General features: G+C 42.8%; 1 protein-coding gene across 2 annotated transcripts in view; it reads left to right on the forward strand.

The window, feature by feature from the left end:
• Window positions 1-813: 813 nt before the first annotated feature.
• Window positions 814-27877, forward strand: part of TSC22D2 (TSC22 domain family member 2) — a 38183-nt gene continuing 11119 nt past the window's right edge. The window contains exons 1-2 of one of the 2 annotated variants that reach the window (XM_083504084.1): window positions 814-3843; window positions 19285-19356. In XM_083504084.1, coding sequence (XP_083360210.1) covers window positions 1889-3843; window positions 19285-19356 — 2027 coding nt within the window. In that variant the 5' untranslated portion in view covers window positions 814-1888. The remainder of the gene's footprint in view (window positions 3844-19284; window positions 19357-27877) is intronic. The other variant, XM_083504085.1, reaches the window with a different exon arrangement.

A 27877-nucleotide genomic window follows, 5' to 3' on the forward strand; every position in this document is an offset into this window, starting at 1 on the left:
CAAGCAAAAACGCACAAGAGGATTTGGGATGCAAGTTGTTCATTTGGCCATCAAATCAGCTTTATTTTATGCGTGGCCAGCGCCAGTCCACCTGGACTACTCAGTTCTGAGGCGTGTTTTAGTGCACCGCTTTAATACTGTCGACAAGTTTTTGTAGGAAACGAAGCGACCTTAATCCGAATCTTGTGGCGACCGTGTGCAAAATGAACTAGTCGTGAATTCGGATTAAAGACGGCGAAACGCAACGGCGTGGCCTTTCTGTAGGGGCGGGGCAAAGGGAGGAGGGGCGAAGCCCTTCAGAAAACCCTTCAGGGACCAAAAGGTTTCTAGTAATAGGGCGCGTCGTGCCTCTCAGCGTAAAATATATATATATATAAATAATCCTGTTCCTGTCATTGGCACATTGACGTTCTCGTAACGCGAAAGGTACGGCAGCCGCCGTTGAGCCTCCCTTTCTCGGCCTCACACGGAGAAAGACTGAGCAAAGTACCACCTCAGCCTCCTCGCCAAAATGGAGCGAGTTGAGGCGGGGGGAGGATGTCACGCCGCCATTGCCTCCCCCACCCTCTCCTTCGACGGAAGGTACCAAGCCCGCAGTGAAGAAAGAAGAGGAGGGGGGCTGCTACGGGGCGAGTGGAACATTCCAAACGGTTGAAATGACGATCTCAGGGGGGAGGGGTTTTTTTCTTTTCCCCTCGGCGGTGACCCCGCCCCTTTCCTCTCCTTGGCCGCCTCGTCTCCTCCGCCCGCCCTCTTTCCGTGGCCAGGACAGAACCTCTTCATCCTGGGGGAGGGCGGGGGGAAGGATGGGAGGCGCGCCCGGGCGGCGGTGACGTCAGCGCGCCTGTGCGTAAGAGGCGGTCTCCCCGTGTCGGCTGCCGCAGTAGCAGCGGCTTAAGCTCCAGTTCCCAGGTTGCCTCGCGGCTCCATTTGAGCCCCATCTTGAGCGAGGGGAGTGAGCAGTTTGAATTTCAGCTCCTTCGGCACAGCGCTGGAGAGCGCAGCGCGCACGGACTTTAAAGAAGGGGGAGGGGGGAGAGAAAGAAGAGAGTGTGAGGCGGAGGGGAAAGGGCCCGGCCGGCTCCTCCGTCGTCGGCGCAGAGAGAGCCGAGGGAGCCGCGTCTAGGAGGCCCGCCCGCCTGAGGGGGCCGCTGTGAGCCGGGCTGGTTCCTCCCCCCTTTTCCTTCCCTCCTCCCGAGAAGATGCGTCTGGTGCTGATCTCCAGGTAGACAGCGGAGGCAGGGCGGCCTGCGCCTCACTTGCCGGCCGCCGCCGCCCCTCTTCCCCGAGACCCGACGGACGGACAGCGGACGGACTAGCGGCCTTGGGCCCGCCTCGGGGACCGCGGGTCTCGCCGGAAACCCCCGCGGAGAGCGCCACCCCGGCGCTGGAAGCCCACAGCCGGCTGTGTGAAGAGAGCCGCGGCTGCGAAAGGGGGACGGCGGGGCGCTGCTGAGGGAAGAAGGAGAAGAAGAGGAGGAGGAGGTGGTGGCGCCGCCCGCCCGCCGAGGGGCCCGCAGCCTTACTCGGGGGGAGGAAGAGGAGGAGCTCGGCCGCCGCCCCCCTTCCATTCTCCTCTGCCTCGCTCTCCCTTTCCCCCCATCGCCAACCCCAGGCCTGGTGGTGGCCGCCTGCTGAGCCGGGGCTGCGTCGCGAGGGCCGGAGGAATGTGCGATACCGCCGGCGACTGCGCTGTAGACAGAACGTGATCCTCCCCTCCGCTGCGCCAGGGCCGGCTCGGACTTCTGCCTTCTCCGCCGAGCCTTTTCATTTTTTGGCTCTCTGCTTTTCTCTTCTCCTCCGGCGAGGGCAGGTGGGCGGAACCCCCCATCCTCATTCTCCCCCCCGACGACGACTTATCCTCTTTTATTCTCCCGGGGGAAGCACCATGTCCAAGATGCCGGCCAAGAAGAAGAGCTGCTTCCAGATCACCAGCGTGACGACGGCCCAGGTGGCCAGCAGCATCACCGAGGACACCGAGAGCCTGGACGACCCGGATGAATCCCGCACCGAGGACGTTTCCTCCGAGATCTTCGACGTGTCCCGCGCCACCGACTACGGACCCGAAGACGTCTGCGAGCGCAGCTCCTCCGAGGAGACCCTCAACAACGTGGGCGACGCGGAGACCCCGGGGACAGTCTCTCCCAACCTGCTCCTGGATGGGCAAGTGGCTGCTGCCGCCGTCGCCGCCGCGGCCTCCGGAGGGATCCAGCCGCCGCCGCCTTCCCCTGCTGTGCCGACCGCCAACGGAGGAGCTGTTCCCAGGAGCTCCGCGGTGCTCCCAGCGGCTGCCGCCCCGGCCTCTTCAGCGGCAGCAGGAGGCAGCACTGCGCAGGCAGCTGCTGGCTCTGGAGCCATGCCTCTAACGGCTGCCGCCGCATGCAGTTCCCGCTTCAGGGTGATTAAGCTGGACCACGGTACAGGAGAGCCCTATAGACGGGGGCGATGGACGTGTATGGAATACTATGACCGGGACTCCGAGGGCGGGGCCGTTTTAGCCAGGACTGGGGATTGCATTAGACACAACAGTACTTTTGAACAAGCTGTTCAAGATAGGGATAGTGGCCTAGGTGCTACTGGTGGCTCTTTGATAGTTTCGGGGGTTGCAACTTCGGCACATGGCCCGGACTCCCTAGCTGACAGCTCTCTTGCTGCTGTGTCACAGCTACTCCAGCCAGAGAAAATAAACCAACCCTCTCCACAGCAACCCAATTTTGTCATTGGGCAGCAGCCCATAGGCGGGGCTGTGCCTCACAGTAATGCTCAGCCAATCTATTCAGGGGCTACAGCAGCGAGCCAGCAAATGATGGGGCCTCCGCTGCAGACCCAGGCACAGGTAAATGCACAGAACATGGGACAGGCTGGACCTAATGGGAAAGGCATGCCACCTTCGAATGTAGCGATAGCCCAGACAGGTTTGCCTATGCCACAACAGCAGGTACAGCAAGCTAATGTACCTGTGGCTCAGACTCAGCAATTTGCTTATTCTCAGTCGCAGATTCCACCAGTGCATCTGGTGCCAGCCCAAACTCCTGCCCAGCCGGAATACATTCAACATATGACAGTAATGCAGTCTCAAGGAGCTACTCAACAGGCCATCTCAGGTTCTGTCCCGAGCACTGGAGCGTCCAGTCTTCCAGCGGCACAAATAGCTGGTCCAAATCCCTCACCCATAGCACCAGTGATGGGAGTTTCTTCGCAAACTGGTGAAACTGTAGGACAGGTATCTGGGCTATTGCAGGGTGGCCTGACAACTCCAATTCAGACTGTCATTCCTCAGCCAGGAGGTGTGGTGCAGCAAGGCATTGGCCATGCGGGGGTTGTGCAACAGAAATCTATGACTCAGCAGCAAATGGGTGGAAGCAGTCAAGTGGCTGGTGCTCCTCACAGTATAGTTTCTGGAGTTCAGAATGTGCCTGCAGCTGTACCGGGTACTAGTGTGCCCAGTGTGTCTACAACTTCTGTTACTATGCCAAATGCCCCTGTTACTTTAGTCCAGTCCCAGCTGACCAGCCATACATCTGTCAGTAGGAGCTCCAGTGTTGTCCAGCAACATGTTGGCCTTCCGCTAATGCAAGGCACAACCAATGTACCTGCAAATCTGCCACAATCTAACATTGGACAATTTCCAAATCAACCTTTAGGCCAGATTGATGATACTAGAAGAAAATCTGAACCCCTACCTCAACCACAACTTTCTCTTGCTGAAAATAAACTTCTTGTGAAGCCACCTATTCCGGACACTTTAGCAAACCCTCTTAATTTACCTGCAACTACTCCTATGAACAGTCTTGCCAGCTCTGTCTTTGGCATATCTATTCCTGTTGATGGTGATGAAGACAGGTATTTATCTTCTATCTTTTTTTTATGCAGGTGTCTAGTTGCAGACACTCTTACAGCATTTATTTATCAAGTTTAAGTGTCTTAATCTCTTCCAAAGATGTGACATACGATGTGACAAAGGGGATTCACTACTAAACTACTTGTGTAGCAAAAATGTGTAAACCACCGTAAGGAAGAACTTAAGGAAATGAGACTATGAATATTAAGCTGAATACAAAAAGCAAATCACTGTTTCCGTAGTCTTGAAAAAACAGTTACAAGGACTTTCAAGCCCATCACAATTGATAACTTGAAGTAAGGTTACTCTCTTCCATTGTTTAAAGCACAAGTTGGATATATAGTTAGTCTTTATGCTATACACTTGTTTAACTTGAGCTATGTTAGCTGAATAAATCCAGACCTATTCTCTGTTAATGTTGAATACATATACATGACAGCAATGGAAACATAGTTATCAATGGGTGTGTGTAATTCAGTGGGCAGATTTGTAACATGTTTTCTTCAGCAGTTTCAGTGTAATGGCTGCAAGAGCTTACTAACAAAATGTGCTTCATAGGAAAAAGTAAGCAAGTTAACCATAGCATCACATTACTTGTTTTTAAATAGAACCCTTGCTTTATCATTGTTAGGTGTGTGGTTATTATAAAGGGACCAAGCTTTGAGAGATTGGTGAATAACAGTATTAACTTGGGATATTTGTTCAGAGACAAGTCCTATAAAATCAGTGAGGCTTGTTTTATGATGTGTATTTAGGATTGTAGCTTTAGCATGCTTAAACTGAAAAGAAGCGAGTTATAAAGCAACTTGTTTGGGTGTAAGTTGCAAGTTTGCATGTATAGAATTGCATCGTAAAGGGCTTCAGGATTTTCAAGGAAAGTTCTGCTGTTCCACAATTCTTGTTAACAACTGCTGCTGTGGACAGAAGGAAATACAGGGCTTTTCCTCTCTTTAGGGAAAGTTGTGTGGGTAACACACTTCATATGGGCTCTGTTTCTTTGGGTAAAGTACCAAATTTGGAAATGTAGCCCTTAAATATTCTATAAATAATTGGTAACTTTAAAAAAAAATCACTTCATTAAGAATCTTACTCTATGTGAAAATGTTTATTTGTACAAGCACAGTAGAAGAAAATAAGCAAAACAGTACTGTAGCACAATGAGAGGGGCTGAAGATGCAAACACTTTCCTTGGGAAATGACTGAATTTCCTTCGTAGAAGTGAGAGGACTGTCCTATTAACCTCTGGCCTAGCTCTGTAAGAGTTCCTCTTTGTAAATTTAGTAGCATAGGGATGGAAATCCTTAGTCATCTCTTGCCACAATCATCTTATACCTTTTTATCTGAGACTATGCCCCAATTCAGGGTTAATTCTGAGTAGATGTGTATAGGATTGCACTGTTGGTGCTAATTTAAAGTGTAGAGTAACTTTCCCTAAAATGTGCTTATTTCTTGAAGTCTTTCAAATAGCATATGAAATTGCCTTGTGCATCAGAGTATTCCATTACATTTGAGTTGTTAGCATCAAGTAGAAATTCTGTACTTGAGGAAATTGTAACTCAGTATAGGTATGATCTCTACTTGTCAACAAATCTACTTATGATTAAATACAGAAGAGAACAGGCACCTGCCGCTTTGCAGAAATTGATAGCATAGCATTAGCAATTGGGTATTACATCTAACTTGATTTTGCTATGGTTTACTGAAGTTGAAACCACCACTAATGGAGGTATATATCGTATTTTGTCTTATTAAATAAACATCCTCGCTTCAACTTCAAGATAAAGGAAATGGTAGGGGGGAAAGGGATAGCTTTGGTATTAAGCCTGATGCTAATATCGAGTTGTAGTGCGAGTGAAAAGGGACTTGTGCAATTCATCTTTCTCTTCTCCCCCTCCCCCTGAGAAACCTCTGGAGAGTTGCCTCTCTCAGACAGTGGATCTGTGTTGCATACTATGCAGTGTGAGGAGGAACTAGCCTGAAATTGTGCAGAGGGATCTGGGGAGTTGCTCTGGTGCACAGTTCTTCCTGATTTTAGGCAATACTCTCTGTTGCACCGCTGCCCCATACAACAGAGTTCCCTCTGAACAGGGATTTTGGAGAGTACAAGAGTTGCAGGGGCGAGGAAGGGAAGCGAGAGAGTGCTTGCATGGTCTGCCTTCCACTTGTGCAACCATTGAATGCAACCCACTGACATAATATTTTTTAAGTGGGTGTGCTAATTTGGTTGGATCTGATGTATTGATAAGAAATTTTAATGTATGTATAGTGCAATCCTAATCACATTTATTGAGAATATTTTTAGTCTTAGTATGCTTGCTTCAAATTGTAGGTTTTGTTCTTCAGTTGATGGTACTGATTAAAGGCTGTATGCAAGTTATGTTTATTATGGTATTGTGGAATAATGTGTGTAAATAATATTACTTGAACCAAAACTTTTTTGAGCTGACACACATACATGGATTATTTTGTCAATGACCAGTACAGTATAGCAGAATACCTTGGGCTACACCGAATGCAAATAAACTAGTTCTGTGGGACATTGTGTACAACTAGAAATGTCTGTGGGACACTTCAGCTGTCTTATGACAGGCCTCTTCCAAGAAACAACAGTATGCTTAAGAGGGTGTTCACATACTGTTCAAATATTCCCCCCTTTTATTTCTTCAGCAACAGAAGAGTGGCTTGCTGGGCCCCTTCGGCCAGCTTCTTGTGTGTTGATAATTGAGATAAAATATACAGGAGAAATGTTAGGCAGAAACATTTTGCAGAAAGTTATAAAAAGGGGGAGTTGGCTTGTGTTTGGATTTCAAATTACTTACTGTATGGGTACCAGAGATTAACTCTGGATTTGGCCTCCACGAGGATTCTATCAACATGGAATGTGCAAGAGAAACCCATTATCTCAATGTGAGGCCTCTTTTATTGATGTTCTTGTAGTCATATTAAATTACTTAGCTGTCAGTTCAGTTAACCTCTGTATGAGTCATAAAAGGTGTTACATTGAAGTAGCGCTTGTAATGACAATACAGAACATATCAGCAACTTAATATTGGTGAAGACAGTATCAAGTTTTCAAACTGTGCTGTTAATGCATGGTGGAGGCTCTTGCTTGTATTAATATTTTTTAAAATTGTCCAGGAGAACAGATTGTTTCCTTGCTCCAGCACCAGTTCAAGAACTGCTTCTAGGTACTTCTATATAGTAAGCTAATGTATATTGGGATGGATCAGGAATGTGGTGCAGCTAGGACCTTCAAAAAGTGAATAGTAGTCTTTAACTTGGGAATTGGTATGAAACAGCCCAAGGCCTTGGTCCTGCTGGGAATATTGCTAGATTATGTGACTTGGTAAGTGTTATTGGATGTTCTCTTTAAATTACTTATTTCTAGCACGTCTCCAATCAAAGTTTTCAAAAGCTACATTTGGAGATGCTGTAATTTGGTGCCTCTGTATTTTAGTTCTCCTTTTTATTCCAGAAATAATTCATAATTAGCTGGTGCCTGTGTAGTATATAAGTTGCTGGGACAGAGCAACTGGAGCTCACCACCATCGTGCTGATTCGAACTGCCAACTTTACAATTGGCAAGGCCAAGAGGCCCAGTGGTTTAGACCACAGTGCCACCTGCATCCCTATGACTCAGCCCTTGCCAGCCTAGCAGTTCGAAAGCACACCAGTGCAAGTATATAAATAGGTACCACTGCAGTGGGGAGGTAAACGGCGTTTCCGTGCGTTCTGGTTTCTGTCACGGTGTCCTGTTGCACCAGAAGCAATTAAGTCATGCTGGCCACATGACCTGGAAAGCTGTCCGTGGACAAACGCCGGCTCCCTCGGCTTGAAGTCGCCTTTGACTGGACTTAGCTGTCCAGGGGTCCTTTACTGTATCTAGTATAAAAGTAAGAGTTCCAAATTGCTAATATAGAAAATATTCTGGCAATATTGTACATCCAGAAAAGCAGACTGTTTTTTAAGCTGCAGGGCTGTCACAATATATAGAATCTGTTCTCCATGTGGACTCAGAAACTAATAAGCAATGAATGTGAACTGCTAGATGATGCCATATTAATAGAATATATACTGTAGTTACCATTTTGAGTTTATTTTAGTAAATACTTAATGCATTTCAGATGACAAAATCCTCAGATGTGTTTTAATAACTGGCATAAATTAAACTGGTAAAAATGAAACCTTAGATCTTTTAATCCTGTTAAATCCAAACATTCACTAGACTTCTAAAAACATAACTAGCTGATTACTATACTTTTGGCTCTTGAGAAATATGTTGCCACTCTTGAAAGAATACATCACTGGGAAAGCTTGTTTAAGCCTCCTACATGTTTGGCAGATACCCGGTGCAAATATTACCAGACTGGTTAGAAAAGGGATAGATAACTGACCAGTGTGAACTGTGCAGGCTGTAGTCCAGCACTCTAATGAATAGCTGCAATTGTGAAGTCTCCACAGCAGCCGCTGGATTGTTGAAAACCTGATTGTAAGGATTTCTTCATAGAGTATCTCTCTCTGTTCTATGAAAAAGCTTACTTGTATAGCGTGCTAATTGTTGCTGATAAAGTATTATAAATGGTAAAACTGAGCTCTTGAGGCCTCTTTCATAATAGAACAAAACCTTGCATTAGCATCAACATTGATAAGGGTCTCTTTATGCATTGCTCTTATATGCTTGAAGGGAGGGGGAATAAAAGGATTATGCAAATTGAAAACAGTAGGTACTGCTCATATCCTGCTGTTACTGAATTTCATCCTTTAAAGTTGTGTTCTTGAGCATGCTCAGAACAGCTACAGGCTTTCATAATTTCAGCCTCTAAAATAGCAGTTTGCCATGTTGAAGTGATTTGTGGATGTGGACCAGAAACAAATGCAAGTGGGAATCCTGCATAGGCCCGAAGCATTCCCACAGGATGCAGTGCTGCTTCATTCTTCTTTCACATCTAAAAGTATAGATGTAAAATAGAAACAAAGGTAATAAAATCTGTAGTGGATGACAAATTCTTAATTTTACTATGTAAATTCAGTTCTATAGCAGTTCATGACTGCTTCCTTTAAAATCACCTTCTGATCCGTGAGTGCAATTATTATGAATGCACACTGTGAGCAATGCAATCCTTTAAAAGTCTCACTATTAAAATGGGTGGTCTGAAATATTAGTATCAGAGGTTCTAGTTCTCAGTTCTGGGGCCTATGTGGAGGGAGTGATTGAAGGGAGTGCAATGGAATCAAATAGAAGGGTGCAGAATGCTTGCAAGCGTTGAAGTAATCTGGTATAAAATAAAAGTTTAAATTATGATATTCTTATCTTGTAATGCCAACTTTCTAGAAGCTTTTTCGCTTTTCTACTTTACAGACTTTAGTGGGCTAATTCTGCATTGAAATGAAACTTGCAAGCAGCAAAACAAGGGAAGTCTTGTAGTATTATGGTTCCTTTGCTAAAGCTGTGTCAGATTTCTTTTTGGCAGGGAGAAATATTATCTTCAGGTTATTAGAATAACATCATCTTGTGCAGCTCAGATGCACACATTGAGCCTTTTATTTTAAGAACATCTAATAACATTTAGTACCAGTGCCACAACTATGTAGCTATTTTCTCCCAGCCATCTATGTCCTAACATAAAGACATAACTAGTGTTTCAATATCTGACAATAGTTAAGACTGTTCTCAGTTTTTTTTGAACAAGGGAATATTGTAGTATATTTCAAATACTTTATTTGACTTGGCAGACCAATTTTTCTATCTATATTCATTTTAAAAATGGATCTTGGGTGTCAACATGCATACTTTAAATGAAGCAGGATCTTTTGAAGCAGCATTTTAAAAACTAGTTTCAGGGAAAGCTTTTCTGTTAACTGCTGAGAGCCTACTGCATGTTTGCTATGAAACCAGAGTACATTGTAAAAAAATAATCTGGGGCATATTTTACAGCTCCTAGTTGGTTTTTGTGAGGCGTGAGGCAGGCCTTGTTATGCCTTGTCGCTGCCCCACTTGAGTTGAGCGTGCCCTAGTAAGGAGGCAGCAGTCTGGCAGCTGCACATTGCAGTGGAAGGTTAGCAATATTGATGGGCCATTGTATTATAGCTATATTTCAAAGCTACTGCTGCTCTTGAAGCATTTTTGAAAAGCTTCCGAGCCAACTCCAGGGTCCCCCCAAAACAGTTTGAGTATCTCTGGCTTAGTGCTGACCAACATGAGAGCTGTTGTACTTGTGACTAGGAGTGTTATTCACACACTAAGGTGTTGTGTATGCCTTCCGGAGTGGAACATTTGGAAAACCAGTCTAGTTTATGAAAGGCAAGCTAGAACGCAAAAGTGTTTGCAGAAAATGCAGAGCCATATAAACAGCTGAAGGAGGAAATGAAACAGTAACAGCAGCAAAAAGAAATAGGCCTGCTTTCAGACCTTATTCTGTGTGATTAGTTTAGCAGCAAAAAAGGTCCCCAAGACATCCAGGTTTGCTGAATAAATGCTTTGTGGGTGGGTTTGAGCCTGTATGCCTTGGCAAGTAGGCAGTTTGTGTGGATTGCATTTATAACCATTCTGTTGTTGATGTGAAGAAAGCAAAATACTGGGGCATGCTTAACATGGGGCAGGTCCCATTAGATGCCATGGGATTTTGCTATACATGAGGTTAAAGATCTGTATAGCAGAATGGCTTCAACCCTTTACTAGAACCCTTCGCTCAAATTGCTGTTGTATGCTTTTCATGTGTCTCTTTGATTTATGCCAAAGAGCATCATCACCAAATAGATACAAGTGAGACTTGCAACAAAAGATTGCAATGATTCATTACTTCACAATAGGAGTCTGCAGTGTCTGTCTCCGGCAGGCCTTTAAGACATGTCCTAAGCTTGTGAGGATATTGTACTTAGGAGCAAGTCACAAGTAAAGACTAATTTCACATTTTCTAGGCCTCCTGTCCCCCTAGTACTATTAACAAACTAGTAATTGGTATTTTACTTTACCCTCTCTTGATCCTTTGACCTTTTCCTTAATAGATGGGTACCACTTATACATGTATGTTCTAGAATGTTAGTACAGCCAGTAGCCTGCTGTGTGTCCTGTCTCTTTGGGAGTTGGCAGCAATTCTACAATATTCTGTACTGGCCAATTCTTGGGGGGCACACTACATCTGTGGGGTTATAGGAAAGGCCTAAGGCCATGCCATGTGCTCGTATCAGTCATGTGTGAAATCAGTTTTAGTGGAGCCAGTAGTATTTTAAAATCTGTGTGACCGGTAGCTGATTTCAAGGTTTTGGCCTACATGTCTTTGTTTCCCTGATTTCAGATGAAGCGCTTCTTAAAGTTCCATCTGTAAGTGTGTTAAGTATCCACAAAGGAGAGGGCCTTCTTTGTGGTGACACCCTGGCTTTGGGATATAAGACCAACATTAATAGCTTTCCAGTGCCAGGTTAAGACTGTTTATTTCACCAGACTTGTAATATTTATTGCATTGTTTTAGTAGCTGGTTGAATGACTGTTATTTTATATTCCACTAGGTTTTAATTTTTATTGTCTTTAACATTGTATTAATACTTATATTTTGTGTACACCACCTTGAAATCTATGTGTAGTTGAAGTTATGGTTAGACTTTGTAAAAACCAAATAATTCTGCAAATTCAGGTTCCCCTAAGCATGCTGATACCCTCCCTATTATTTCTCTGTGGCCAATTCAGCGGGTGCTCACCACCTGAGTTTGCTATTAAAGGGAGCAATATGTGTTCTCTCCCACCCACCCCATTGGGAAGGGAAAAAAAGGTCAGACCTGAAAAGTCTCCTCCAGACTAACAAAACAGCTATTGCAGCAGACATGTAGAAAAAGGTGATTGTATTTCTGTTTGGTTTATATATTATTTTTACCTAAGCCACCCTGAGGGCTCATGTCAGGTAACTAGTTCCTTTTTGAAAGCCTCAAGACCAAATGTTTACTTTTGCCACCCTTCTGCAGGTTTAGCTCCTGCTACCACAATACAGCCCAAAGAAGGGAGATCCCGGCCCTGGTTTTCCCAAGTCTTATAGGTACAGAAATCTCATAACTTGAGGCAGCAACCAATTAGGATTTCCATGCCCTCCCCTCAGTTGGAGAGAAATAATTAGGACCTATTCAGGAGTTCTATTACCAAATTATTTATGACTTCAAAAGTCAAAACCAGGACCTTGGGTTCTGTGCCATAAGCACATTATAGCTTATTGAGGGACTCTTACATTATTAGGCCTTCTAAAGCAGTAGCTCACTGCCCTTCTTATTCTATGAAACACAGCTTAGACAACAACAGTATCAGGCAATGGAAAGTATTTTGGCATGGGAATTTAAAAAGTAAAATAGAACAAAAACTGGTGTGTTAGTGAGATTGATGAGAGAACACTTAATTTAGTGTAGTAATACCATCTCTACTTGAAGTGTTCTGCTGACTGCTTACGGAAGTGCAACAAGAAGGAATATGCATAGGTTTTTGTTCCTCTGATAAATATTGGGTGTGAAACCAAAAGCACAAATAGAATACAAATATGAACAGCCCTTTTCATTTTAAATTGAGAATGCACACTGAAACACCATTTTAAGTTTCTATGAAAAAGCAGTGAGATACAGGTTATCTGGATAGAAACTAAACTTAGTTTGTACTCATACTCGGTTTAGCCATTTCCCATGAATCCCGTGATTTTTCTGCTGGAAGGTTAAATGGTCTCTTCCTCTGCTATTTTGGTGAGTAGTTCCCCAGCATTTTCAGTAATCACTGTTAGTAGAATTATTTATGGGGTAAATCCCCCTCCCCAAATCAAGAGATGACAACTATGAACATCTGGCTTCTTGAGTTATGCTTTCATAAAAACAATAGAACAGTCAGCCAGCTGGAAAAGAGACTGCTTTTCCTGATTACAGACACTGGTTGCAGGAAATGAGACATGGACAGAGTACTCACTATCCACCCATAATTAGACTGTAGGATGCTTTGAGCATTTTTTGAAAGAATAAAGCCATACAATTCAGACTGTCAGTGGAAAAACAGATGGATATGAATGTCTTTGTTCAGATGTAACACTAAACTATGGTTTAGCACAGCATTGTGGAGTTTCTTGCCCAAAGGCTTAGTTTGGCTCGGTAGGAGCCCTAGCTTGGGTCTATGAAGCCTTTTCCCCCCAAACTATGCCATCAACTGTGGGGCTGTATGGGAACAATCAGGAATCTTAAAATTGTTCATTGCCAAGTGGGACATGTAGTCCGTGCCTATTGAACTAGGTGACAGTTGCAAGCCCTGCTGGGATCTTTCTTCACTCAGGAGCTCCCAGCCGGACCCAGTCCCTGCCAAAATGGTGCTTGAAGTTAGTGCAGATTGGGGCTTGAACCCCTTCCTGGGATCTTCCTTTACATCATGGCTTGAACTCAAGGTGCTTGATGGAAACGTGAGATTGATTAACTTGCATTTTTTCAGCTATGTGCATAGACATTCAATTAGTATTTATACATAATGAGTACCAACAGAATTTAAAGATAATACTGCTATTACAGTGTCAGAAAAAAACCATTAGAAAGGCATAATTGAAAATCTGGTTCTGTATTATAATGTTAACCAAGGGTTTTGTGTTGATGTTGATTGACTCTGATTTTCTGTAAGCTTTAATAGTCACCCAGGAGGTTTGGAACATAAGGCATCCAACTTTCAAGTATGTTATTTTATGGGAAATGCTATAATATTGCCCTCTTTCCCAAACCCAGATGGCCTGTATTTGGAAATATACATTATAGAGTATAGTGAGCTGTTCATATACAGTGGACCCTCTGGATACGGATTTAATTCATTCTGGGGGGTCCATGCGCATCCCAAAAAATCTGTAACCAGAGGCGCAGCTTCTGCACACACAGAGAGTGCAATAGAACGCTTCCGTGCATGCGCACAAAGCGCTTCTGCGCATGTGCGAGGGGTGAAACCCGGGAAAATACTTCTGGGTTTGCCGCTTTCACAATCCAAAGATTACATATCCAGAGAGGTACGTAACCCGAGGGTCCATTGTACTGCCTTTCTGCCAAGGCACCCCAAAATGTGTTTTACAAGTTAAAACTCTAGATCAAAATAAGGTATGATAAAAAGAGCAAAACAATAACCTTATTAGTAAAACTGTTAAAAAGTCATTTAAAAAAGTCAAATAATAAATAAAATCAGCAATAAGCTAAGCACAGTAAACATACTACATATCTGGGTAGGCATTGTATGCGAAAAAGATGGCAGCCAACAAGTCTCATGTGTTGTTAAAACCTCCACAGTAGCTAAGGTTTTCTCTCTCCCAAACTTAGCATAGTAAAAGCATACTTTTGTCCTGAACATAAGTTTCCAGGTATGTTGCTAACTCAGCTATCTAATGAAGGAGTCAAAGAATTGCTTTGTATTCTCTCCAACCAGCAGTTCAATATATCCACAGCTTACCCACATGTATGATCTAAAAAATAATTATATGTAGAACAGATAATATTTAAACAGTACCTGGAGTACTTTCCTTGAGTGCTTGGTGAACACATTAACCCCACTCCCACTGTTTCTAATCTCTTCTCAACTTGCTCTTCAGTTCATTATAGTTCATTAATAGAAAAATGTGAATGAACACCAGTGGTATTGCTTACTTTCAGAATTTGGATTCAAAGAAACTGTAGTCATATTTAAGGTAGAATGTCACATCAACCAGTAGTCTTATCAATATGATGCCTTAACTACCATCTCCACAAATGGCTATTTGCTTTATGCATGACACTTTGTAGTTCAGCATGGGCAGAACATATCACATAAGAAGGCAGCAGCCAGTGTTTTGCCTGGCACAGACTGATAATCCTTCTTTGAATACCATCTGCATCACAGGGGAAACTTTACATGTACAAGGGAGAGGTCTTTCCCCATTGTGGTACCCAAGCTATGTGATTCCCTTCCCAGGGAGGTGTATGCCTGTTTGCTATCTTTTAGACGCCAAGCAAAATCCTTTTATTTGCCCAGGCATTTTGAAATGTTGTTGAAACAACTAAATTAATTTAAAACTTTAAAAATCTTGACTATTATCCATTGCTTTCTTTGTATTGTTTTTCTTGTTTTTAATTTAAAACCCCTTTAAATCATAGGTACAAAGTGTTTATATTAAATGTGATCTATCCAGAGAGGTAGCGATAGATCGAAAGTGCTAGCCACTCAAGGCATTCAGAGGAAAATGAAAAGAGAAAAAGCACAGAGGTGGGGAGGAGACGTATAAAACAAGGAAATGGTGTGAAAAGAGGAGACTGAAGCAGGTAAGTTGGTCCAAAGATGGGGGAGGCAAGAAGAAAGGGAAAACAAAGCTGGCTTTAGTCCCAACCGGTTGAACATTGACAGTATTGTTTTCTTTTTTTAAAGGATTGTCAGTAGCAGGTAGCCAGCTGTTCAGGGGCATACTTGCACTGCTTTCTGGCTTGTATTCTGAATAAGTTTTTACTAAAACTGTATTAGGAACATGGTATGCCACACCTGTTTTCTAGAATACTTTAAAAAGTAAATATGCTAGTTGACCCAGGCCCTTCCTTTAGCCTAATTGCTAGTGTGATATACTTCAGCTGCCTCTTTCATATTTTAAAACTGCCAGCCTTGAAGCACTGAATACTGTATCTTGTTAAAAATGCAGGCCTCACAGTTTGAAAAGATCATATTAGGATCCAGGGTCAAAATATTATTAAAAATGTATAACTACTTGAGTGGGATACAATGGAGGAAATGGTTAAACCTTCAATGATAAATTGGGCCAGGGACGTGGGACGCAATATTGATTTTGCACTATGGGAGCAGCTGGGCAAAGTAAATATAAAGTTTACAGCATGCTAAACACTAAGAGAAACATTTATTAAGATGCTGCATAGGTGGTACTTGAAACCAAATAGAGTAGTAAAAATGTACTTGAAACCAAATAGAGTAGTAAAAATTTCAAAATCAACAAAGGGCAATTGCTGGAAATGTAAGACAGTAGAGGGATCCTTTTACCATATGAACTAAAAAAATGTTTTAAAAATCCTCTGAAAACTTAGAACCATTGACAAAAAAGAGAGAGAAACTTGTTCCTCTATGCAACAACAGCTGCACCATAATATGTTTTTGCATATTTTAATCAAAGTGATCCAAAATGCTTCCTGAGCTATATTCAAGGTTTGGGCATGCAGTGGCGTTTCCAACTTAAATATGGAGCAACCTGTGGTTTGGGTTTAAATTTTTTCCACTTCTAGAATTGCATCTGTCCAGAAAAAAAATTAATATCAAAATGAATGAACATTGTGCAACATAAAATTGGACAAATGACATAATACTAAGCAAATCTTAAAGTCATATTTTTTTCAAGTGACTATCCCTATGATTTTTTCACACAGCTTTTCAGTAGTGCCAAAGTTTTCAGTGCTTTTATATTTTGTCTTACTCCTAAATTAAGTTTAGATTCCAAAATGAGGTGTATGCTATTAAGGCTCCATTCCTTAAAATCTGTACAAGTTGTTTTTTAAAAGAAAAAGCAAGTAAACATTTGTTTGAATGTGATGTTTAAACTGCTTTATCAATCTTCTCCCTGAAAAATTTCTATTCAACTATTTCTGGAAAAACTCATTTATGCTGCACATAAAATTTGCATGGCATTCTTTGCCTTTTACAAGTGTAAGTCAAACACGTTGATCTTTGTGGCAGTAGAAAAAGTTCCCTTTCAGAATTTTCTGGAGCAACCAAACAATTGCATAAATCTGTGCCATATTGCAAACTGTTTTTGTAAGTTTATTTCGGCTCCAAAAGCAGTTTACTACATTTCTTGGAGAGCTCCTGTCCAAAAGTTTCATGTCAGGAGGGCTTTGGGCTTGTACAGCTGCTTGTACATTTCTCTGAGTTGCAGCCATTCTGAAATGCTCTTTAGAGAAAACCCTAATTTAGTTTCTGTGGTTAATATTTTGTTTTTGGATTACTTCATTAGGATAACAGCCCTTCACCTTTCATACATAATAAAAATAATCACATATGCGTAGCTGAAGAAAAATTGGCAGTTGTAGCTGGTGTCGAGAAAACAAAAGTTTTATTTTCTGCTTCTGCTGTTAGTTGGCAGGAATTTTGGAATGAATCTGAATGTGGATAGTGGACTAGCTGAATTATTAGTAACTCATGAAAACAATTGTCAATTTTGTAGACTAAGAATCAAAAGTTCAATGACTGATAATTAATGTTGAGTAATTATTGATATACATTTAGACATTTCTGCACACTAGTGTGCTAACTGAACATTGTACACTCTCTCTTATCCCAACTCTGCATACCATCCCTTCCGCACCCAAGCCTCATAAAATATTGGGGAAAGTGGTTAACAACTATTTTGTTACAAGCTAACTCTTCCTGAGAAAATGTCAGTCTTGTTACAGACGTGACACGAGAGAGTATTTTTGCTTTATTTCAGGAGCTATATGTTTGCTTTCTGTTTTGGATTTGCCTTGTAGCGTGATTACATTTAATCTTTAACCTTGTGTATGTGTGAATTTAGTACTTGACTCTCTCCCAAGCTATTGCTAAGTCGTTGCATTAGTGGAAGCAAGCACATCAAGCCCTGCTAGCATAAGCCCCCCAAGATCTGCTTTTTTGGGGGGGGCTGAAGAATCCCCCCCAAACAGCATTCAGGGGGAGGAGAGGGGAGGTTGTGCCACCTGGCAAGCTGATGTAACAGTCACCTTTGTATGATATTTAATCCCACTTCTAACGTTCAATTTTGAGATAACAACTGCATTTTTATATATACCATGATTTAGTCTCAATGGACTTGCATGCACCCTTCCCTCTCCTCTCTCAGTATGGCTGCAAGAAAAGGAGCTCAGTGCTATCATTTTAGTTTAATTACTGTACAGTGGTACCTTGGGATGCGAACGGGATCTGTTCCGGAGCCCCGTTCGCATCCCGAAGCGAACGTAACCCGTGTCTGTGCCGCGGAGCAACCCGAATTTACCTAACCCGAAGCGTATTCATCCCGAGGTATGTCTGTATACTGTGCCACCCAATGCCTAAACTGTGGTTGATATTAACTGTGGCTAGTGGAAACAAGCTAGCTTCATAAAATCTGGTGTGAAATTGACTCGCTTCCTCTAACCATAGTTACAGTGAGCATCTGTTTGTGTTGACACTGTAGTTAATTTTAAACAGAAGCAAGTGCTTTTGAACTTTCACAGTCACTTGTTCTCATAATGCTATTACAGTTGCCTCCCCACTTATGCAGGGGTTATGTTCCCGAGTACCACTTGTATAGGTGAAATCACATACAGTGGGGAACACAAAATAGAAAAGCCAGACTCTGCCACAAATCCGCAAAACTCCACCATATGTGCTCCCTCCAAACCTCCTTTCTCAAACTCCAACTCTCCACAGGCCTCAAAGGTTGGTGCAAAGGATCCTGAGATTGCTGGCCATTTCCCCACTTTTGTGGGCCATTTTTGCCCTTTTAATGCCTTTTTGCAGTTTAAATCAGTTTATTTAATTATTTCCTCGTGCTGCTCAAATATGCAGTCGCTCTTAAGTTGAACGTGTGTTAAGTGGAGAGACGTTTGTATATGACTTTGTCTGGAACAGCCCACTGAAAATTGGGATATGGCGAAAAGGTTGCCTTGTTGAATTCAGGTGTATCAAAAGTTATGAGTATTTTGTAGGCTTTATGTCAAGATTAGAGAGATTCTTTATGGAACACTGAAACTCAAATGAAGAATTTCTTGGCTTGACTCTTTTAGAAAGATGGTTACACAGTATACCTGACTTCTAGGATCTCCTTTCTCTTGCTATTTTGTGAAATGACTTGTGAAATGTGCAAGTGTGTCTTTGCCGTTTAAGACTATAAATATTCTTGGTCAAAAATATTTGACCAATGTGACAGACTTGTTTGTTTCCAAATGAGCAAATATGAATCCTTCAGTTTATGGTTTCGTATTTCACTGCTTGAATTTCCATTGTGTATGTCATCTTAACTTTATAAATTAAAAGTTGTAAAAAGACACGCTTATATAAGAAAGCATATTAGGAGGAAAGCCTGCTGTTTGTGAGCTTGAGTATGTTCTATGTGAAAGCTAGAAGGAAGTCACCATGTATGGAGGTTGTATCTTCTTAAACATTAGATGCTAGGTAAAAACAGGAAATGCTATCACTGTGTCCTGCTGTGAATGCCCACAGGCACCTAGCTAGCCACATTTGGAAATGGGCTTGCTGGCTGATCCAGCAAGGCAGTTCTTTTCCTATCTATGGAACTTATATTTTTACACACTTTCTGCTACATGTGTTAGTGAACTCTCTATTTTGTACTACTCTATACTCTACAAGCTGTTGCAGATCTTTGTGTGGGGAGCTCTACATGTTGAAACCTAAAAACTTAATATTTTCCTTCAAGCAAATTGTTATCTGTTCTCAATCTTGTTTCATTTCCTGGCTTTCATAGGAATCCTTCAGCTACTTTCTACCAAGTGTTCCATTCGAACAAGTTACGGGAATCAAAGAACCTCTGGGATAGGTATGAATACTTAAGTATGGAAAAAAAGCATACATGCTGAAGTATGCATGAATGGCTTTGCACTGTGCAGGTTTCTCGTCATCAAGTAGTATGTTCACTTCAACATACCTATTCTGCCTACGTCCTTCACTTAGCTGCTGTGACTTGACTAGAGCAGCCATAGTATTCAAAAATGTCAGTCAAATGGTTATTCGCTTCTGGGCCATGTGGATTCTGGCCCTGTTCCATGCATCACGTTCTTTTTCTTCTGTAGTTGGCAGAATAGTCGTAGTAATTGATTTGTTTGTTATATTTGTATGCCACCCAGTAAAAAGAATGGCATACAATAATTAAGTATAAAAATTATTTAACTGCAAGATAAAACATAAAAGCAAAAGTAGCTTAAAACACAATTTGAAAATAAAACTTGCTGCAACCCCAAAGTTAAAATGCAGATTTAAAATTTGAAAGGACCAGTATGAATAGAAGACCAGGATGAATAGAAAAGTCTTTACCCAGCACCAAAAAGCCTAAGAAATGTTGTTGATCAGCAGCACCAACCTGGCTTTTGAAGACTATCAGTGGAAAGTATTTTTGGAAACTGGTCACTTAAATTGCAGAATGAAAACGCAGCATATGTGGGGAATACTTTGATAGAAAACCATTACAATTGTGCAGCTATAAATTGGAATATAGATAGGGAAAACCTTTGTAAGGATTTGGGCAAAGCTAGACATGTGGCGAGAAACTGCAACAAATTCCAACTTGGAGGACATCACTTGTAAAAGTTGCATTACTAATTCAACATCTGCAGTTTGGCATTCTCACAATATTAATATTATAGATAGAAAGCTTGGTGGCTTTTCTGGCTTACAGCAAGTTTTCTACTGCTATAGCTTTCTATAGTGTGTTCAGACATTTGTATTTGAACATGAAACGCCATCATTTGTTTGCATTTGCCTTACTGAAGCAAAGAAAACATAATGGCTTCTCTAAAGCTTGCTTTTTCACATGCCTGCTCACTTCAGAAGGAACGCATTCTAGTTTGAAGAATTACAGGATTTAAAATCACAATAGTAGTCTGAAATGCTGTCATCTTCTGAATTAAGAATAGAAGATCTCTTAACATTTAAGGGTTTAAGTGCTATATCTAAACATGCCACTTAAAGAGGGGATTCAGGAACAGCAAGAGTTCATTTCTGTATATCTTTTCTATAACATATCTAGAGTTATGGAGTTTGGTTCAGTGGGGCGGGGGAGTTTGGACAGGGGAACCCACAATGTGTAGTGTGCTGTTGTTGGGGAATTGAAATGAAGATTAGTGAAAATAGCCTTTTCCAGCAGGAGCCTCTGCTGAAATTCCACAAATAGAAAAAGCCTCTCTGTTTGTAAAAGAGCAGCTTTGAATTCAGCCTGTAGACTTCTGGTTAAGTTTACCATCTTAACTAGAAAATGTTTAGTATTTCAGTAGTATTAGAGCTTCAAATATATGAATATTTTATGAAAGGTAATGTTAAGGAATATTTTTAAAACACCCTGCATTTAATTCAATGTAGCCATGATCCCAACATTTCCAACGTTTAGGTGTGAGTGATGCTGCTTATTTATCCAAAATGGCACCACCCATGCCCACCCAAGAGAGAGAGAGTGAGATCAGCAGGCCCAGGAAAACACAAGGTTTGCAGAAGTACAGAAAAAATCTGGTGAGGGGAAAAAATAAAGTGAGAGAATCCTCAAAACAGACTAGTAAGGACTGACCCCTCCTTAGTAGCCATAGGGTGCTGATGGGACAAGGAATGTAATGGAATATCCTGCAGGAGGGAATGACTGGCCTAACTGGAACAGTAAATCTGTGACACTTTTGCAATATTATTTTCAATACCTTTAGATACCTGTTGACCAACATTTATAAGGAACTCTAGAGAGGGCTTTGCCTTGGAAGCAGAGTTTAGGTATTTTCATAACAAAGCTATCTGTAGATTCAAGTACACTTTTATGAGTTTATGCACATTATTGGCAATCAAGAGCATGTTCTACAGTTATAAAGAAAAATAGGTTGCATCCTATGTTCATTTATAGCCATTCAGTAACTTTTGCAGTGTAGGTAGATTCCAGCCTTGTATCTTTTGCACCAAGATGTTATCATGTATGAAAGTTGCCCCATTGGCCAAATCTGTTCTTAGAGCAGTATTGAGCGGAGCTCAGGAACGTGAAAACAGGATGATGTGTTTTGATTGTTCACTTTTACTGCCTTGCATGACTTGGAAAGCAATAACTGAATGCATGGCAGAACTGAGTGGTGTATAAGCCTCCTAATACTGAAGTTGAATGACTGCAACCTGCCAAGGTTCTCAGTTGATCTTATATTTTGTTTCAGTCATCCAATTTGATCTCTTCTGGAATAAATGGATAACTTTTCTACATAAGTTTAAATGTTAAGAGTGACCTATATATTTGGGATATATTCAAACAAGTTTCTATTTCACAATAACAGCAGGGGACTATTCATATAACAGAAAGCTTCTTACCTTGTAACTTCAACTGAAAAGAGGTCACTAGCAGTAGTTCGTAAATTAAAACAGGCTACTGCTAGACAATGCACCCTGTTAAATCACTAATGAAGGCAAGTTGCCATCGGAGGCAGGACCTGGAACACAATATTCTACAATACAATTTGTTCCCGGTTTGAGGCAAGCTAATTCTTAATTCATCTCTGGTGGGCTAAATGGGAGTTGCCCTAAAAACTTGCATCTTGCCTTGAGGATCTGTTTGGTTACAAGGTTGTTTCACTCCAGATTGGCCCCCTGGACAATAAGAGATGCCTGCAGGAAAACAGTTTCATCTCATGCAAAAATTCCCTGAATTTTAGGGGGAAGGGTATGATGTTTGCTTTCCCACTCTTTAACAGTTCCTTCGCTGCTTGCCAGACGTTTTGTAGCTGAAACATTATCACTACTTTCCTGAAGCTGTGGTGGTGTGCAGGGGCTAGAGTTGTCCAATTCTTACAACTATTCTGACATTATAGCATGATAGTATTCTAGAATCTCCCAATTTCCACTATTTTTATGGATGTCGAAAGCCACACAGCATAGGGAACAGTAGAAACAGGCCATCTTTGGTTTGGTAGATTAGGTGGTAACTTTCACAATCTGGTCTCTGCCTAATCGCAGACCTCTATAATAGAACTTTTTCTTTTAGCCTTCCTTTTGAAAAGAGATTTACTGCGGTTGTATTGATGGTTTCCATGAGGGTGTCATTTGAAACTGCTGCTAGAGCTATTTTTCAGGTCTTACAGGTCAGTGGAGTAGTACTGAACTTCTTTAAACATGCAAAGTACATTTTCAGTAAAAATGATTGTGCTGCAGTGCAAAGCTTGACGTGTTTATACTTTTAGATGGTCGGAGTCACAAAGCAAACTGCCCTGCAGCTACACTTACTCAATGGATAAGGTCTATTCTCTTGTGTCTGGCAATTTTCTGGGGAGTGTTTTGAAACCCACAAAATTACAAATAGTTATTTGCAAGAGACTGAAACACCATGTAGCAGAATGAGCATTTTTGAAGAAACCTGTGTTTTCTTTAGACTTTTTATATTAATATTTGCAAGAATACCTTTGATAGCTACATAGTTCAAATCTTTTTAAAATTGAAGATGATGACTACCGAGGCGTCCTTTGGGAAGCCTCCATGTTTTCTCCGGCTCGCCACTTGAACGCTTGTTGCTAGGTGCACTAGTCTCAGGAGGCTTCCCCGTCTTAAATAACTCAAAATAGATCGGGGAGGGGCATAGAGTAGGTGATTTGAAAGCAGACTTCTTGAACAGTATTTTTTTCAAGTTGTATTAAAACCAAGTTTTTAATTTGGTTACTGGCACTAAAAATCCTGGAGGCTACTTGTGCAATGAGGCAGCAGCTTTGGGCCATTGACAGCCCTATATAGAGGCCAAAAATAAGTTTAACTAATTAAAAAATTGAAAATTAATCACCACATTGATATTAGTTAGATTTTATTAATAATTTGTCAGAATCTTTGCCAAACTGCTTTTACAAATGTAGTTTGGAAGACCAACTTAAAGCAGCTCTCTGAAGACAGCTTTCTGATTTTACCGTATTTTTCGCCCCATAAGACGCACCGGCCCATAAGACGCACCTAGATTTTTGGGGGGGAAATAAAGGAAAAAAATTTTATTTCCCCCCCAGGTGCGCTGCGCTACACCAGGAGCTTGGGGCGTGTGGAGCTCAGCGCGCCCCAAGCTTCTGCGTGCAGGCAAGGTCTCCGCTAGCGTGGGAGAGCCGGGCGCCTCTCCCAGGGCTAGCGGACTCCTGCGCTAATCCAGAAGCTTGGGGCAAGCTGAGGTCAGCGCGCCCCAAGCTTCTGCGTTCCGGCAAGCAGTCCGCTAGCCCTGGGAGAGCCGCGGGGCTCTCCCAGGGCTAGCGGATCGCTGCGCTATACCAGGAGCTTGGGGCGTGCTGAGCTCAGTGCGCCCCAAGCTTCTAGGTGCGCGCAAGCAGTCCGCTGCCGCCCCAAGCCTGGCGCACCCGGCAGGAGGTCCCACCGGGTGCGCCAGGCTTGGGGCGGCATCGGACTGCTTGCGCGCACCTAGAAGCTAGCAGTCCGCTGCCGCCCCAAGCCTGGCGCACCCGGTGGGACCTCCTGCCGGGTGCGCCAGGCTTGGGGCAGCAGCGGACTGCTAGCTTCTAGGTGCGCGCAAGCAGTCCGCTGCCGCCCCAAGCCTGGCGCACCTGGCAGGAGGTCCCACCGGGTGCGCCAGGCTTGGGGCGGCATCGGACTGCTTGCGCGCACCTAGAAGCTAGCAGTCCGCTGCCGCCCCAAGCCTGGCGCACCCGGTGGGACCTCCTGCGGGTGCGCCAGGCTTGGGGCGGCAGCGGACTGCTAGCTTCTAGGTGCGCGCAAGCAGTCCGCTGCCGCCCCAAGCCTCGCGCACCCCCTGCCGGGTGCGCCAGGCTTGGGGCGGCATCGGACTGCTTGCGCGCACCTAGAAGCTAGCAGTCCGCTGCCGCCCCAAGCCTGGCGCACCCGGTGGGACCTCCTGCCGGGTGCGCCAGGCTTGGGGCAGCAGCGGACTGCTAGCTTCTAGGTGCGCGCAAGCAGTCCGCTGCCGCCCCAAGCCTGGCGCACCTGGCAGGAGGTCCCACCGGGTGCGCCAGGCTTGGGGCGGCATCGGACTGCTTGCGCGCACCTAGAAGCTAGCAGTCCGCTGCCGCCCCAAGCCTGGCGCACCCGGTGGGACCTCCTGCGGGTGCGCCAGGCTTGGGGCGGCAGCGGACTGCTAGCTTCTAGGTGCGCGCAAGCAGTCCGCTGCCGCCCCAAGCCTCGCGCACCCCCTGCCGGGTGCGCGAGGCTTGGGGCGGCAGCGGACTGCTTGCGCGCACCTAGAAGCTAGAAGTCCGCTGCCGCCCCAAGCCTCGCGCACCCGGTGGGACCTCCTGCCGGGTGCGCGAGGCTTGCAGACACTCGCCCAAAGCAGGGGGAGCCCTCCCGAGGGCTCCCCGTGCTTCGGGCGACAGGCTGCCGCCCCAAGCCTCGCGCACCCGGTGGGACCTCCTGCCGAGGGCGCGAGGCTTGCAGGCATTCGCCCCATAAGACGCACCCCCGATTTCCTCTTCATTTTTGGAGAGGAAAAAGTGCGTCTTATGGGGCGAAAAATACGGTAGTTTGTCCCCATATTAAATAAGGACGTTGCTGCTGTTCTTAGTTCCTGCAGGAAATTTCAACTACAAAAAGAATGCGCAGCAAACGGTGCTACTGAAGCTTCTGGAATAGTCCGCAGTTACAAAAGGTACAGACTGAAGTCTTATAGGTACTGCGTGACTTAAAATTGTTTTTGGTTTAAGAAATCCCTACATCAATTACAAGCCTTGCATTTGAGATACCTACATGTAACTGAAATGCGTTTGGGCTCACTAGCATTGCTTTGTATGAAAAATTACACTCGCATTCAGCTATCGAATTTCAATCTATTTTGTTTCATGAATGGGTGCAACTCTTTTGTTAACACATTCTTAATTAGATCAAACATTGAGAAAAGAGTTGACTTAAATTGTCAGCACACTGCATACTTGCATGTTGAAAACTCAGTTTTGTGAGTTGCCTAAGATACCTGTCACTAAAGTAGCTTACTCTAGTGACTGTGGAGTGTCTTATTAGGCAATTAGTATGGAATTTAGTACACTTTTCCCAAAGTGATATTTTGTGATACTTAATGCATTTTTATGCCACCCCTTTAACAAAGTGATTTACATGCAGTAGGGAAAACATTACTATTATAAACTGCAGTTAAAGCATTTTCAGTGGTGAATGAGAATATGAACTGCCCATTCTTGTTTTCCACTTCTTGTGCTTTTTCATTGCTCTTGATTATTGCAGTATATTCAGAAACCTTTCAGAGTTATTCACAAAATTTAACTTTCAAGTTGGGGGCAGTAAACTGATATGAAGAATAAAATCTTAAATAGTGATTCATATCATCATTTATCTTCCCAGAAATTGGAGTGCATTGGTGTGGGCACTCAGGTCTAAGAGAAGTGTTTCTGGTAGCTGATCAAAGCGGAAGGTGGCTAATCTTTACTAGGCCAGCATAAAGCAAAGTCCTCATACTTCCTACAGATAACGTCACAAATGTTAAAACAAATGCGTGCATTTTGGTGCGTGTGTGCAGAGTAAGCTGACTAGGTATTGTAGGAGAACGGCAGCTGCTTGGGGTCAAGGAGGAGCACAACTGGAGCCCTCTTAATCTCCCCCAGAGCCTGGGGTGAAAGGCAAAGCTTGTTCTCGCTGTGTTTTCTGCATCCAGGTACAACTGGTTTGGGGCTCTTAACTTCTAGCAGCTGCTGCAGCAGAAGAAAACTGGTGGGCAGCAAATGGCTTCCTTCCCCCAGAGCTCATGTTTTCTGCACTGAAAAATACATTATGCACTTAGGCATAAGAAAAGCATTATTCCCCTGAATTTGCATAATTCTGACATTTTTGGTGTTTTGCGTAATGTATTCCACCTTTACCAGTCATGGTGGAGAAATAATCCTGCAGTCCTGCTCCCAGCGCTGTTTTTTTTAAGGCATTTCTTCTTATTTATTCAATTTAAAAAGAAAGATAATACAATAAATTGCTTAAAAATGAAACACACAAAAGATACAATTTTGGGCTTCTGCCTTCACAATCTCTGGGAACAATGAGCATTGTTTATTGGAGGGTAATAACATGTCCACCTTTTTGTTGATAAAAATCAGGATATTGTCCTCTGCATCTTACAATATTTTCACATGAAGCTGAAAAGTTACTAAGTATTCCAAATAGTAGCATATTTCACAGGGGGCATTTGAAAATCGTTTTCATAATTTATATATAAAATAAACTTTTGCGAGGTAGTTAAAAAATGAATCTTTTTGTTTTGTTTTGTTTTGTTTTGTTTTGTTTATCCCCCAGTATACCTTAATTTTCCAGCAATAGTTATAGACCAGATTTGACTGTAACCACAAATCCTTATCTAACTATTCTAAATATTTCAATTGTCTTAAAATAGCCATCCTCACAGCTAACAAAAAATATAATTTCAATTCTTTATCAGATTCTTTATCAAAATCATCTTCATCTGGCATATTCTATATCCCCAATAATGCCATTGAGGGAGTTGGTGTCATTTCTTATTTTGTTGTCAAATTAACTTCCCCAAAGCTGCCACTGAATGACACTCCCACCATAAGTGGAAATAGGCAGTGCTCTGGTTTGTAGGATTTCAGGAGACAGTAAACACACACACACTTTCAAGAATATATTCACTCGGTAAAGCTAAATACTTGCTTTGGAAAGCTGTGGGAGGAGAGAGCTGAATTCAGTTCCTGCTATCACTTTCTGCAGAATTATGACGCATGCAGCCCTCCTCATGACCTTCCTGTCACATCAACTCGTAACACATTAGAGCAGCATAGTAGTATAAAGGTGTAGTATAAATGATGATAAATAATATTTGAAAAAGAGGTTCATGGTGCTATAAAATTGGTACCAGTCCTGAGTATAATTTTTGAGCTTTACTATCTGATCCTATATCTTATGGAATGGTGGAGTAGGGTACAACTTCAGCATCACAAGTTTATAGTGGAGTACAAATCAAAGCTAAATAATTCACTTTTAACTTGTTATTTAGGTTCAGATTTTCCTCCCAAGAGCTGGATATGGTTTGAAATACATTTGTCCAATTCAGTATTGCTTTGTCTTCTACGAAAATGACTTCTTTATAGGGCACTCCATCCCGTTCCTCAACCAAACAATTTTTCTGTTCCCCCTGCCAGCAGGTAGCCATAATATGTGACCATTGAGCATTGGACTGTTTTGGATCCATTGCTTGAGATCCCCCCCCTTCGTATTTCCTCCCTTTTTTGTATTTCTGCAAATATTCGGGTTCCACTGAAGTTGCTGGTGCCTATATCTTGTACATAGATTGTTTTATGTCAGCTGGTCTATATGCTTGTTGACACTCTCAAAGAACAAAATTTAGTGAGGCGAGGCTTATCCTTGCAGAAGCCATG

This window comes from Podarcis liolepis (assembly GCF_965112155.1).
Source record: "Podarcis liolepis genome assembly, chromosome: 5".
Classification (NCBI taxonomy): domain Eukaryota; kingdom Metazoa; phylum Chordata; class Lepidosauria; order Squamata; family Lacertidae; genus Podarcis; species Podarcis liolepis.